This window comes from Odontesthes bonariensis, chromosome 10 (assembly GCF_027942865.1).
Source record: "Odontesthes bonariensis isolate fOdoBon6 chromosome 10, fOdoBon6.hap1, whole genome shotgun sequence".
NCBI classification, from domain to species: Eukaryota; Metazoa; Chordata; class Actinopteri; order Atheriniformes; family Atherinopsidae; genus Odontesthes; species Odontesthes bonariensis.
The window spans coordinates 26,665,275-26,680,761 of NC_134515.1; the positions used below are offsets into that span (position 1 = coordinate 26,665,275).

Here is a 15,487-nt window from a genome sequence, read left to right on the forward strand (position 1 = left end):
AAAAATAAGGATTTTCGAGTCACCCGCAATACAGTAAGGCTTTTCGCTTTTTCACACCCGACGGCTAATGTTTGGACTGTCACTTGTTGTCGGTACGCTAGCCATAGCAAGCTAACGTGCGCTATCGTTAATCGTGAGGTAGGTTAACTAGCTAGCTAATGTGGTTGAAGAAAGGGATAAGACCCAAGAATATGAACAGAGTGCAGAAGCCGAGGCGACGAGATAGTCATGTGGCAGCTGTTTTTAGAGAAGTGGTAATGGGGACAAAAAGCCATCTCTTTTTTTTTTTGCTTCGCTCATATCAACTACATAATGCCTCGGGCTGTATACCGTTAAATGCCCAGTGTGGTAGCACGCCGCTATGAGCATCTATTAGCTAGTAGCAGAAGCTAACAGGAGCGGAGGCGTAGACAGCCGGGGTATGGACACCACGATGCCTGGAAAGCCTGGCTAATAAACCCGTTCGTTACAGAAAGTTGCAGTTGCCTAATGTAGTTGTGACTACACCGAAAAATATTGAAGTCGTAATGCACTGACTCGAATTGTTCATTATAGCTGAGAAGAATCCACCATTTATGTGGAAATCGCTTCCAATTGGACGTATTTGATTAATCGATGAGATTGTCTCTCCGAATAACGTGAGCGCTTTAGTTAAGTAAATTAACTGTCCTTTCTTATCTTAACCTCGACATGTGACTGTGATGCGTTTCCAGAGGCATGAGAGAGGCTGTGAATCACGCTTAACTGCATGTATCAGGTTATCTAAACACAAAGTCTGAATGGCCCTGTACTGCCCGTCGTTTTGTTATCTTGTTGCCATGCTTTCTCCTGATCAGGTCAAAGCACCATGTACTACATACTCAACTTGTTTGTTACCTTCAGAAGCCAGCTAAAAGTAAGCTCGTGAGCCCGTTGTGTTTCAATATTTCTGTGAGAGATGTTCTGTGGTGAGAGTGGATAGAGTTATTGTTTGGACATCTACTAAAAGAGTTTTCATCGCTTGCAACAACTGCAGTGGCTATTTTTAGGTGCCCAGTTTCATGTACCATTTTATTCAGTAGCTACCATGTGTTAAGACCTGGGGACACGATCAATAATTCATCAGCTTACTGCACTCTGTAGTGCTCTGCTGTTTGGACACTTATATGGCTTTTATAAGAACATCCTGACAGTAGGAGGGTATGTACACAAGTGGACTGTAACATCAGGGCCATAAACTTGCATTAACACTAGCTGTTGTTTCGTTTCCCTGCACTCACTGACACAGTTGGGGAGATTGGCGGAGACGGTGTAAAGTTTAAGTCCTGCAGACACAGATTGCCAGAGTTTCATTTTAGTAACTAGGTGTGTTCATGGTATCCAGAACCACATTACACAAAACATGGTGTAGCCTATTTGTAATACCATGGATAGACTGTGAGTCACCCTCGACAGTATTACACCCTCTTCCTCACACTCATTGATGAGGTAATCTCTTCACCAAATGGGCAAACAAACTGTCATTTCACAGAGTAAGGTCAGCAGCAGACAGGCTTCTTAATGATGAGCACTGTGCTGTTAGTCGACATGGAAGTATCTGAAAGAACAGTCCATTTCCTCAACAAGTAACTTACTCATTTGATAACTTCTGAACAAAGGCAAAATTATGTCAGTTAGCCCCAGAATAGTTCTGGCCAGTGACTGAATAATACACTTAATGCACATTATTATTTTGAGGTCATCACACACTGATAAACACAATTTAGTGGTATGCTTTCTGTTAGAAAACGTCAATTTTGCCAGTTTATTGTTAAGTTGAATGGTGGATAAATCGGCAGCAATTATTTTTTGATTATTTTGTAGTTCTTAAAATTTTTTTTTAAAAAAGTTCTGTCATCCCAGCTTCTGAGTTTGAAGGGCATGCTGGCTCTGTTATGTTTGTTATGTGAGCCTTAAGGTGTTACTTGGGTAAAAACGGCTATCAAATGGCATCATCTGAGGAGCTTCAAAACTCTTGAGTGCCTTTTGAGTTTATTTTCTTACATTCAATGAAACAAGGAAACTAATGAGGAAGTAACGTGACAAAAAAAGTAAATTGACACAAAGGCACTGTTATTGTCACCAGACATCAGTGTAGCTGTCGTCGGGCTATTACATGGTCCAACACATGCTATGTATTAGACACCATCCATCCATCCATTATCTGCCGCTTGTCCGGGGGTCGGGTCGCGGGGGCAGCAGCTTGAGCAGAGAAACCCAGACGTCCCTGTCCCACTTCCTCCAGCTCTTCTGGGGGGACCCCGAGGCGTTCCCAGGCCAGCCGAAAAAAACATGGTCTCTCCAACGTGTCCTGGGTCTTCCCCGGGGCCTCCTCCTAGTGGGACGGGCCCGGAACACCTCACCAGGGAGGCGTCCAGGAGGCATCCTAACCAGATGCCCGAGCCACCTCATCTGACTCCTCTGGATGCGAAGGAGCAGCGGTTCTACTCCGAGCCCCTCCCGGATGACCGAGCTTCTCACCCTATCTCTAAGGGAGAGCCCAGACACCCTGCGGAGGAAACTTATTTCGGCCGCTTGTATTCGCGATACAAGTGACACGTCACCCCTAAAGACACTGATGATGCTGAAAATGATGTACATTAGTCATTTTTTAAACCTAATTTGGTTGTGTAAGGGAGACAGTCAGTGGGTCAACATGATGAGATTAATTCGATTATAGCTATAGTTGGATTATGCTCCTTATTTGGGCAAGGGCAATTATCCAAGTATATATGGCGGTGAATACATGGAATCATTGGCACAAAGCATGTCATGCCCCGGTATGATAGGTGGCGCTGTACCCATTTAAACTAGTGGTAATGGAGCCGCTTCCGGTTGACCCCTTCACCACCAACAACGAACTCAGGCATTCGAGAAAGATGGCAAACGAAGAGCAAAATGAAGCTACGTCCCTCTATATTTAGTTTGTGAGCATGCTTATTGCACAAACACAATGCACAACAGCGCATTCTCCATTGCGATGTTTCTTTCCGACAGCAGCGACAACAACAGTAAAATTCAACAAAATATCGAGTATGCGCAGAATGCAAAGTCCAATTCACCACGTGCTTCACCAACAACTACAAGTACGTTTAGTGTGACTTTCCACCGTGTTATCTCGGGGTCTTAACCCGACTGAGAGTAACCTGATCCAGTCCAATTTTTAATCAAACTAAGGTGTATACATGAACTTAATAACTCAGTCTTATTGTAATTTAGCCATTAATCCGATTCTTTCAGTGCCATGTAACCACACTGAGTTATGTGATTGTAACGAGGTGTAATGAACCTGTCATTGTCATTTGAAAAAATGAAATGATCAGAGGAAATAAGGTAAAATACATATATATTTAAGAATATCCAATCCAGAAAAATTAAACCCTTTGAGCTCTTGCCACGTGTCTTAACATTGGTTTATTAGGCTCTAACCCAGACTGTTGCCTCACTCAGGTGCTGTTTACACATACCCGGGTATTTTGATAAACGCATATTTTCTAACCTTCGTTTGCAAAAATAACTAGGTGCACACAGCCCTGTTTTTAAAAAAAAAAAAAACACGTCTACATTGATCAGCATAAAAACGCTATCAAGAGCTGTTAAATTACACCAAGCCTGACGGTGGCAGTGTTAGAACAATGAGAATTCCACACAAGCCAATCAGAAGCCTAATAGAGAACCGCTGACAGGAAGAACTTCGAAAAAATGTATTTCGTTGTTCCTATGTTTCCCAAACGTATTATGTGAGGTACTGGAACAGTTCTTCACACAGCAGTGATTTCCAGCCATGTTCTTGCAATTCCGGACTGTTTAAACTTACTGATTTAAAAACACACGCGTACACTGTAAACGAACGGAGAGAATGGCGTTTTCACGCTAGCATCCTGCCAGCATGGCGGATAGGGGCGGGGCTCTGTACAAGTTTGAAGCATGTTTATAATGGTCTCACATGCCATTTTGATATATGCAATGCCTCAAATTTGCATTAACTCCCCACAGTGTAAACCTGTTGGACAGCAAACTATCCACAGTTGTTAAGTGGCTTCACTGTAGGAAATGTCCGGGTTTTGTTAATATGTTATAATGTGTTGTACATTTTTAATACAAAGTCCCTCATGCGAATATGCTTATCATGCTTCAATGTTTACCCACCTGAAAAACAAACATCTAAATGCCAGTTTCTGCAGTTGATTTCTTATCAGATTTGAATACTGTGTGTTTAGGTGATTTTTCAGAAGTCAGTTTTTCTGTTAGTCAGCCTGCTCTACTGTAAGGCTAATGTTGAACACAGACTCTCCTACCATCTTTTTTTTTTTTCATGATACTTGGCTCATATCCAGATTTTTACTAAGTCCATCAACAATAACTTGCAACACTGATGATTATGCTTGATATGTGCTTTGCTTTTATTCGTGTTGAACTCGATCCTTCAGTCGAACCACACTGTTGTCCTGTAATTACAACACTGTGCTGTAGGCCAAAATCTCTTCTGAGTGAGCTCGGCAGGAATCGGGAGGACTCGAATCCCAAACCAGAATAGCAAACTGTGCTATTGCTGGTTTGAGATGGACGATGGAAGAAAATGTAGTTCAGGGTTATTTTTTTATTTATTTGTTTTTACTAAAATATCCTAATGACAGCAGCAACAGTACAGCACAGGAAAGTAGTCCACCGTGTACAGTGAGGTATTAGACTGGTGTGGAGGACCCATAAGTGGTCATCTGATTGCACTCAGACAGACCTACTTATGGAGTCAGTAGGTCCATAAGACCTACTTATGGACTGCATAGCTTTCATGAGCGATGTAGTTAAGCTATTTGCTGATCACAGAAGTGTTGACAGTGTCACAATTGATCTCAGACATTTTCAGAGGAAGAAAAAGCATTTGGGTCTGTCAGAAAGAGATTTCTAAACAGCTGCTCCACATAACTTGCCAACTTGGTAATGAGATAGTCACATTCTTCTGTTAACTTGGCAACTTTTCCCTCAGCAGTTGGAATTAAAACAAACAAACAAAGTTTGGGCTCCTAAATGTGAAAAATAAACATGTTGCTTTTAATGATGAACCCACAGAGAATTCTTTAAAAAAAAAAAATCTGTTCTGAAACGGTACTCAAAATTAACTGTGATGTTGTTCCTTAACCTCGCAAACTTCAAAGTTTGCCAAATCAATATACAATGTATCAAGCAAGTACTTTTTGGCAGTGCAAGTTTTTTTTTATTAATTTATTTTTTATTATGCATTCACAGGTCAGAACTTGATTGAAGGTGAAATCTCCTGTCGACTAAAGTCTCTAATTCGGAGGTCCATGATCTTGACAGCTCATGCATCTTGTGTTCACACTTGTGCCATTTTAATAACAAAATTAGAATTGGCATGTTCACCAGGGCGTTGTTTTCCCTTCTGCACCAAAAAGAGTAGGCTAAGAGCCGATAAATACCTGCAACTCTTATAGGAAACCTTTAATGCAGGACTGAACGTAGAGCGTTTCCTGGATTTCAGACCTGCTCTTCATTGGAAGTCGTTATTCCACTGAAAGTGTTAAACCTTCCCATTGCGCTCAAATGCCAGATGTCAGCGGGTGTTAGCAGTTTTATTTTATTTTGTTTGTAAGTTTTTATCATTGTGTTGATGCTTTCAGCAGTCACATGTGGAATGCAAAAGGTTTGGAAAATGTATTCTTGGCAGATGCTGAGATTAATCTGCAAGCCTTCCAAATCACTATGACTGAATGTCTTCCTGTGAACAATATTAAGCTATTTGTTTTAGTAGCTCACAAATCAAACTGTATTACAGTGGAGTATGAATTGCAAGTATGTGCTTACATATTGCAAGCTATTTGGCTTATAATGAACTGTAGCATTTTTGTGTGTTAAAACGACACAGCAGCCTTTTAGATGCAACAAACGCAGCAGAGGCATGTGTGGAGAGTGGAGACCCGGGACTTTCTGGGACACAAATTAATTTTGGGAATGTCATGCATCTGTGACTTGAGCACTACAAGAAGCCTCAGTCTTTGAATAAAGGTTCTTTTTGTCCCCTGGAAGTGATGTTTGTTCTGGGGCGAGGTTGCCACTGCAGGCCGGGCTGCTCGAGCGACACATAATCAGCATGCACTGGATTCCAAAGTCATGTTTGTGTATGGTGTAGGGATGTCCCGATCCAGGTTTTTGCACTTCCGATCCGATACCGATACCTACCGATACCGGCCTATCCAAGCATGTATTAAAGTTTAAAATTATTTAGCCTACTAACTTAGTTGTCAGACTCATGTTGAAAAAGGTTTTCCTGTTTATTCAGGGATAAACACAAAATTGACAAAATTATAAATAACAAACAGAAATGGCATCAGTTAACAGTAAAAAGTGCAAATAATACTGTCAACTGTATTAAAAAAGCAAATCACACAAACAACCCGAGTAGAAAATAGTCTTTTTTTTTTGGGGGGGGGGCCCGCTGCATCGAGGACTAAGCCTCTGTACATGGGGCGGCTGCTTAACCCACTACGCCACCGACCGCCCCCCCCCCAAGTAGAAAATAGTCTAACTCAGCATCAGTACTCTGCTCTTGAACAAGTGTAAACCAAGGCTTTTAAAAAAAATCAGTGCAAATAGTATTGTGAACTATTTAAAAACAAAAATGACTTCTACTCCCCAATCTCCTCCACACTTTGCACTCCACCTCTTCATCTGTTTCGTCTTTTAGGGTAAAATAATCCCACACAGCTGACATTTTTACTGTGTTGAAGGTGTGCTGGAAAATGCCGACCGGATTTAGGGAACAACACAGAAAAAAGTGGAATGGATTATTTAAATTGGTGCGCTGGAAAACACGGACCGGAGTTTAAAAAAAACTGGATCGGGAGTCTGGATCGGCATTTTTCCATGCCGGCCGATACGCATTTTTTTGCAAATATCGGCGTCCGATCCAAATATCGGATCGGGACAAGCCTAGTATGGTGGTGGGATTTAATAATGGCTTAAATGGTTCCTTTGCGTCACTGGCTGATGACGGAAGTGCAGTTCCCTCAGAATTACAGGGTGTCGGGTTGCTATTTAGATTGAAACCCATTGCCAAAAATAATTAATACAAAATTTTCACATCACTCGGCCAAAATAATAAGATTTAAATAGCTTGTTTAGCTGTTTTAGAAGAATCTAATGTAATCGACTCTTTTTTTTTTTTTTTCTTGGAGCACTAACATTTGACTAAGCAACATACAGTTGAAACGACATCTGCCCCCAAACACTTGGAAAAGGCGTATTTTGCTAGTGTCACGTGTTATTGCATTGTAGTTGGCTCTCACCCTAAATCTGCAAGCTATCCACTTTTGGGCCTCATTTCATTATCCATAGAAAGAAATGGTAAATTTTAAGGTTCAAATATGTGACCATCTGAATGTCACACCGTCATCCAAACATTGTGCACCTTTCTTCATCGAAATTTAATTTTTACGCAAGAATTACTATTCAAATATAATAAGAATTTTACTGAACAATCTTATTAGATTCTTAAAACTGCGTACAAATCATTCACAGCAGTGTGTAATCCTGGCAAGGTCCTTTAAACATGTAGGTGTTTTATTTAGTCTTGTGTGCATGGAGCTTTTTCCTATCTATTTTGACCTTTTGAAGCATAAGTATTAGGTCTATGACAACAGGTTTCTGTAGGTAATTCGGGGAACTTCAGTAACTCAGTTTGTCGTCTGAATCTGTAGAGAAGGAATACTGGAGACTTCTAGAAAGAACAAGCAAGTTTACATGACAAGCTTATTATTGTGTTAGTTTGACTAAAACTGGACTTTTAAATCAATGTGAACATGTTAGTTCAACCAAAATTGTACGAAATCGAAGCTTGCAGGACCAACATAAATAGATGATAAGGTTGGGGTTTACAGACTCAAATGGGTCTTGGTTTGTTTACTCTTTAAAGGAACTAACGGGTTCCTTCAGATTGGAGTTGACTGCGATTACACAGTCCAAAATCTTGCAAATATTTGGCTAATTATTTGTTTCTTTTTTACGCTTTCCAAAAAAGTTTTTTTTTTCTTCTTTTTGGAGGTGGGTGGTTGGTGGGATATGAAGTAAAACTATGCAGCAAAGGGCCACAAGCTGGGTGTGAACCTGGACTGGCTGGCTGGCTGCATTGAGGACATTCAGCCTCTGTTCTTCGTGCGCACACTCAACCAGTTGAGCTACCCCCATGCCCTGATCCAGCTAATTTCTCTCGGTTGACCACAGTGGAGACGAGGAAATGCAGTCAAACGGCGTTCAGTGTTGCACATTATTACAAGGGTTGCACTGATGTGTGCATTTATTTATGCTTTAGAAAGATGCCATTGTTTTTTTTTTTTGTTTTTTTTTTTAAAGATGTTTTTATTGATTTCACATATAAAAATTACAATTAACATTGAAAGCTTCAATTTTCTTTTTTTTCTTTCAAACAAACCCTTTGAATCCCCCAACCTCCCCTGCCCTCCTCACTACATACAATAAAACGTGTATGTAACAATTTGGTTAAATAAGCTACTTTCAGAGATGCATATACATATGTCCTTTACAATACCAATCAACATACAACCAAGAGGTGGAAAAAGAAAAAAAAAAAAACATATAGACATCCTCTAACTGGGCACATATGAGACAGCAGCACCAAAAATAAAACACAAACAAAAACAGTAGAAAAGTTGGTTAGGGAGTAAGATAGTAGGGTCAGATTATGCTCTATCAATGCTTAAGGATCTTCAAGTGTTTTTAAGTTATTTATGTATTCTAGTGCCGAGTTCCAGGTTAACTCAAATTTCTCAGGAGCCCCTCTTATATTGTATTTAATTTTTTCGAGACTAAGAAACATCATGAGGTCTTTAAGCCATGTGGATGTTGTAGGGGCACGTGGTGATTTCCAGCCCATTAGGATTCTTCTCCTCGCAAGTAGGGATGTAAAAGCAATAACGATCTTTGCCCATTTTGTGAAGTTCTCATGATTTGGCACTATCCCAAAGACAGCAATTTCTGCACTTGGTGGCAATGTAAAATTGAGAAATTTGGACATATGGTGGAAAACATTAGACCAATAATCATGGAGACAAGGACAAGACCAAAACATGTGTGTCATGTTAGCTGGAGATAAATTGCATCTATTACATGTATCTCTAATATTGGGATATATCTTGGCTAGTTTAGAGTTGGTGAAGTAGATGCGGTGAATCACTTTAAGTTGTATTAAATTCAGCCTTGCACAAGATGTACTACCATTAACTTTAGTGAGTGCTTCCTTCCAATCATTGTCAGCTATAGGGCTACCCAACTCCTCCTCCCAGTCACTTTTTATCTTGTCAAGCCCAGTTTCTGTGATTTGGGATATTGAACAATATATTTTTGAGATTAAGCCTTTTTGATGGCTTGAAATGTTAAAAATGAAGTCAGCTGCTGTATCAGATGGGGTGTTTGGAAAATCCAAATTCTTCAGCTTAGCAAAGTTGCGGACCTGAAAATAGCGAAAGAGATCTTATTGAGGAAGGTGAAATCTTTCACAAAGTGTGGTAAAGCTATGAAAAGAACCGTCAGTGTAGAAGTCTTTCAAACTTCTTAGGCCCAAGCTTTGCCAGATGGAAAAGCCATAGTCAATGCTGGAGGGAATAAAATGATGGCTGTTGCAGATTGGACTATGGTTAGATGCCCCTTTCAGTCCAAAGGTGAGTCTAAATTGAGACCAGATCTTTAAGGTAGAAATGACAATAGGGTTACAAGTGTATTGGGTTGATTGAATGGGTAGTTCAGATGTGAGCAACGCCATAAGTGAAGTGGAGGTACATGAACTCGCTTCTATCTCTCACCAATTTAGCATTGGCTGTTGAACCCAGAGACTCATTTTCTGTATGTTGGCTGCCCAATAATAATTTCTCAGGTTGGGTAATGCTAACCCACCAACAGATCTGTGCCTTTGTAAACAAACACGCTTAATCCTAGGGACCCCATTCCCCCATATAAAAGAAGAAAATAATTTATCAGCTGCAGTAAAATATGATTTTGGCACAAAGATTGGTAAACATTGAAAAAGATATAAGAAGCGTGGGAGTACGTTCATTTTTAAACAATTTACCCTACCTGCAAGTGTTAAATGTAAGTTCTTCCATCTATCCAAATCTAGTTTGACCTGTTCCATTAAAGGTAGAAAGTTGATTTTAAAAATGGTCTGTAAATGTCCGCAAATATTCACCCCCAAGTACCTAAAACTGCTTCTGGACATCTTGAAGGGGAGATCACCATCAGTAATGCATGGAGCTGGGTTATTTACTAAGAAGAGATGCCATTGTGAAGCAATCACAAATGTTTGTTTTATCAGTGTGTTTTGTCACCTTTTGCTTTATTCACTGTCAAGTTGATACAAGCACAACGTCTCCCCCTCTGATTGAACCAGGAATGAATGGCCAACTTTGAATGTTGTTTTTACAGTAAGAATATACAGAACAATTTTATTTCTGTGGTACAGCTTCGCTTTGAACAACTTCCATGACCTGCGGTGAGGTTTTACAGGGAGTTTGGCTATATTGATATATACTCAGACTTACCTTTTTTTTTTGTAGGATGTACAGGGACATGTACAGACATTTAAGTCTAGTTGAGCATGTACCAAGGGGGTGATTCAATCCTCAATTCACATAATCTGGGTGTGTTAGTCTGGCTTTGTGAAGCTAATTTTCGTATGACTTTAGATGGGTGGGGTTTTGGTGGCATTTTTCGGGTGTCTTGCGGTGTAAATATGCTTGCTGAAAGAGCCGTGTGAGCTTGTAGCCACTGGGGGAAAGTGCACGCTTTAAGCATGTTTGTTTATGTTGCAGCATTTCCTCACATTCTTTGCGCGATTTGTACCGTTTTCGTCACTGTATGTGTGAAAATGTCCTTCATTAGAAGTGTTCTGGTGCCTGTGAAATGTAATTCTCTGGAGTTTAGATAAATATCACAATTTATTGTCAGTCATGTTTTCAGTCTTGTTTTCCTGCTTTTTATGTTCCTTTTTAATCTGTTCCTATGATCTGATGAAATGGAAGTCCCACACCTGTAGGCACAAAACCCCTACTATGTAACCATGGAGCATGGCTCCATGGTTACATAGTAGGTTAAAACAAAAATAGCTGTCAGAGGAAGAGGCAGAAGACAGTCTCCAGAGCAAAAGGCCTGTTAAGGTATAGCATGTAAAAGAAGATCCCCAGAGATAGGCTGACGTCAGTGGAACACAACCACCAGCAGAAACTCATCACAGGGAGGTTACTTTCAGTACAGCTCAATGGAGGCAATAAGGGCAAAGTACAGGTTTGTTTTTCAGATAGGCAGAGCTAATGGTTTTATAATTTGGCACTTCATAGGCACTGTCCCTTTTATTTTGCTGTTCTTTTTTTTTTTTAAGTCTTAAGAGACAAAGAACAGGCCTCTCTCTTTCTCTCTCTCTCTCTCTCTCTTAAGTTCTCTGTTTTCTCATCACTTTTTTTCTCTCTCTGTCTGCAGTCAGCAATAGGAAGGCTCCTCCTCCAGTTCCACCCCGCATCACCTCCAAGCCACTCATCTCAGTGACTTTGCAGAGCAGCACCGAGTCCGCCCAAGACATATACCTTGACCAGCAGGACCGCGGGAGTGAGGCCAACAGCCAGTCAGGACGCAGCTCTTCTGACAGTCTCTGTAGCGTACGCACAGGCAGCCTGGCTAAGGGGACCCACCCTCCACCCTCTGTCTCTGCTGCCACCCCTGCGCCTGCTGCAGCCTTCGGGCTTCCTGTTCCAGCCCCCCGTGACCTGTCCTCTACCACCACTGTTGCTACCACCACCACTTCCACATCTACCCAGTCCCAAAATGACACCTTGAGAATTGGAATAACTCTAGAGCAGCCCCCAACTGCGCCCAAGAGGAAACTGTCCTCTATTGGAATTCAGGCAAGCTGTCTATTATTTTTTATTTATAAATATACAGTGAAAGTGTAAGTTCACATTTACTGTTCAGCAATTGGCTGATCCTCTCTTGTTGGTGATATTTTAGGTGGATTGTCTTATTCCAGTCCCAAGAGAAGAGCTATTACCCCTGTCTGCACCTCTAAAGTTTCAGTCAATTGGAGTTCAAGTTGAAAACGGCAGGCCGTAAGTATACTCTGCAGTCAGTCTCATATATTCAATAAGGAGGATATTAGGAGAGTACATTAAGACCACCAGACGGCTGTAAGCCGGTTTGTTCCCAGTCGACTGAATGAAGGATAAAAAGCCAAACCCCACGCTGAGGGACCCTTAAGAAAGGTTTCCAGCCCATACATAGTGAGAACTCTTCAGTTCTCAGACCTTTTGGTATATAATGTGGTTGTACCAGGCAGCGTCCAGGAATGAATTTGTAATTAAACCCCTAACCCATAATGATGTTGATTTTTGACTCCCTCACCAGGCCTTGCTTTTCTAAAAAGCTATAGCTGCTCTATGTTTTTCCATGTTCCACGTCTGTGCTGGTGAGTCTGCAACATTTACAGCAGTGAGATGCTAAGGCCATTCAGCAGTCGAACTAGCAGCAGAACAGAGTTCTGATTGATGTTCTTCCACTCTTATTTTGACTGGAGTGACACTGTAAATTCTTTCTTGTCACATTTGTTTGAAAGCATACTTCTTTTTCTCCTGCTCATTATCCCTAAAGCCAGCAGTCCATTAAACTTTAATGCTCTGTTCCTGATTGGTTTCTAATTTCCTGGCTGCCACATCCTCATTGCATTTCCTTTTTATGACTCTTCCTGCCTGTTTGCTCTAGATTATAATGCACATTCACCTGTCCTGTCAGTTAAACTCACTGACTTCAAATTATGACTGTGGAATATGTTTAACCCATAACTTCATTGTGTTCTTTGTGTAAGGCTGTCAGAAGCTGATGTTTATGCATGTCTCTGCAGTCTCAGCCGGGATAGCAGCATGGCCTCCAGACAAAATACAGAGACTGAGCCGCAGAATGTCGCATCCACAGAAAACAACATAATCAACTACACCAACAGTCAGACAGTGAATTCCACTGCAACCAACGGACAGGACAAAGCCATGGAACAGCAGCCTCTTAAACACACCTCCGCTTCATCCAGGATATCCACCGAGACTCTGGACCCGGCTTTAGACCCCTCCTCTCTGCCGCCACCTGATCCCAGCCTGGAGTCCGGGAACTGCAGTATGCAGGGAGATGCTGGTCAGCCCAGTACGCCAGCGTGCCTCAGAGACGGCAATTGGTTTCTGAAGCTGCTGCAGGCGGAAACGGGCCGCATGGAGGGGTGGTGTCGACAGATGGAGCAGGAGACCAAAGACAACAAGATCTCAGAGGAGGGTAAGTGATAAAATCCCATCAAGTTAATGCCAAACCTGTCAGGCCCCATTTACTTTATGTACATCTTATGTTCAGAATAGATCCAGATAAGATGGATGTATTTCAACATGGATGCATGACTGCCTGTGTGTTGGCTGTATCATGAATATCATCGCATTCCATCTTTGTTTTCCCAGGCAACATGCAAATCAAGGCCGCTCCTTGATAATGTATGACTACTTTTATTCTTTAGAGCTCACATTCACCCATACACATCATTACTGTGTCTGTCTGTGCATCATCCAAATTCCTGCAGCAGCTTTGCTTTTGTTGCTTCAATGAGATGGAGAACCAAATTAGGTACCTTTGACATTAAAGAGACGAGGCAGTAGTACATTTGACTAAAAGCTTGTCAAGGCAGAGCCATGAAGAATTGATATGCATGTTGGTGAAGTTCACAGACAGGGGACTAGGTCAGGACAAAGCATGGCACACTCATTACTGCCACTGACTCACAGTTCTGCAGATCATTAGAGCGGCAGTTATTGTTTTATTTGTAATAGAGCTATTGCGGTCATTTCACTTTTTCCCTCTCCCAGAAAATCACTTAGGCACTAAGATCAATTTCTGCAGTGTGTAAAATATTAATGAGAATGAAGTGAACTCATCGTTCAGGGCCTGAATGATGAATTTTCATTTACATGCAAATACCGGGCAGAAAATAACTGAATAAAGTGAGATAGAATTAACGTAGTCATTTAGGATGTTAAAAGGCAAAGTTTAGAAAGTGTGTTTTATCACCTAACAGGAATATATTTTACTTGCACACATCCTCTCTCACGTCTCAATGTAAATTTGTTCTCGATACATATTTTTCTCTGCGTTTGCAGTGTTGGGGACAATCCGCAGTGCAGTAGGGAGTGCTCAGCTCCTCATGTCAAAGAAGTTTGAGCAGTTCAGAGGACTCTGTAATGAGAACTTGGTGAGTGGCATCAATACATTCTATTGAACTTCTCTCTGCGTATTTCTGCTGCCCCATTGATTCCATACTCAAACTGTAACTGATCCGAATGCTTCCATCTTTTACATCAAAATAAAGAAGTCTTTTGATTAAGTTACATTTGGGAAGTAATCTGATCGAGTACAGCTGTAAATTCCTCAGCTGGATCTTCATCCTGCCTTCTTAACTAAATGTTCCTGCTGTTTTCCTTGTTGGACGTTCTCTATCACGAGTTTAATATGGCTGAAATCTAATGTTGTTTGAACGGTGATGGTTGTTGGATGTATTTGCTTTTTTTTCAGATTTGTTCCAAACCATTTGTCTTTCATATGTTTTTCCTCACTAGAATGTAAATGCCAACCCACGACCAACAGCGCAGGACCTTGCAGGGTTCTGGGATCTTTTACAACTCTCAATAGAAGACATCAGCATGAAGTTTGATGAGCTCTACCAGCTGAAAGCCAACAACTGGCAGCTTCCTGAGAAGCCAGTAAAGAAGGTGATGTTTTTTTTTTTTGTACCTTCAGTAGAGTTGCAGTTATGTTAATCAACATGTAGTTGTTACAGTTGTTTTTCAAGCAAAGATGGCAGATTTCCTCCAATAACAGCTTCTCTGAAGGGACAGTTTTTTTGTTTATATATGACTGAAAATTGGGTATCTTTCTGCTTTGAACCCCAGGTCCAACACAGCATTAAGTAATGAATAATATGATAATTACATCGAATTTCCTCCTTGGAAATGAACAGTGCCAGGCAGAGGAAGATCAGCCTCACATTGGTGTGTGCTGACACACACATAAGCATGCGTAGCTGAATCAGCTGACTGAAGGCAGTGTTGTCGGTTAGAGTTGCTTTGTCCACAATGCCGGCTTCTCCCTAAGCACACAGCCCATTTCTGGCTCTAAGGCTTATTAGCAGCAGATCAACTTTGACACCATCCCGCCTCTGTACTTTCACATGACTCCGATGCACGACAGAGCTGCAGCTTGTGTGAGAAGGCCTTCAGTTTTCTGATACTGTGTAGATAAAAAGACTAATGAGCTAATGAATGTCATTTTTGTCAGTCTAAAGTTGAACCTAAAACAGCTTTCCTGAACAGATCTTGAATATCTCACACCACCAAGACACCACTGGAGGTGTCTTTGGGCGGTGCCAGTA

The 15,487-nt window shown here is 41.2% G+C and overlaps 1 protein-coding gene across 2 annotated transcripts in view; it reads left to right on the plus strand.

The window, feature by feature from the left end:
* Positions 1–15,487, plus strand: part of dlgap4a (discs, large (Drosophila) homolog-associated protein 4a) — a 114,726-nt gene that overhangs the window by 94,594 nt on the left and 4,645 nt on the right. For both annotated transcript variants that reach the window (XM_075474960.1, XM_075474958.1), the window contains 5 exons: positions 11,521–11,942; positions 12,046–12,143; positions 12,932–13,350; positions 14,220–14,311; positions 14,676–14,828. In XM_075474960.1, the coding sequence (XP_075331075.1) occupies positions 11,521–11,942; positions 12,046–12,143; positions 12,932–13,350; positions 14,220–14,311; positions 14,676–14,828 (1,184 nt within the window). The remainder of the gene's footprint in view (positions 1–11,520; positions 11,943–12,045; positions 12,144–12,931; positions 13,351–14,219; positions 14,312–14,675; positions 14,829–15,487) is intronic.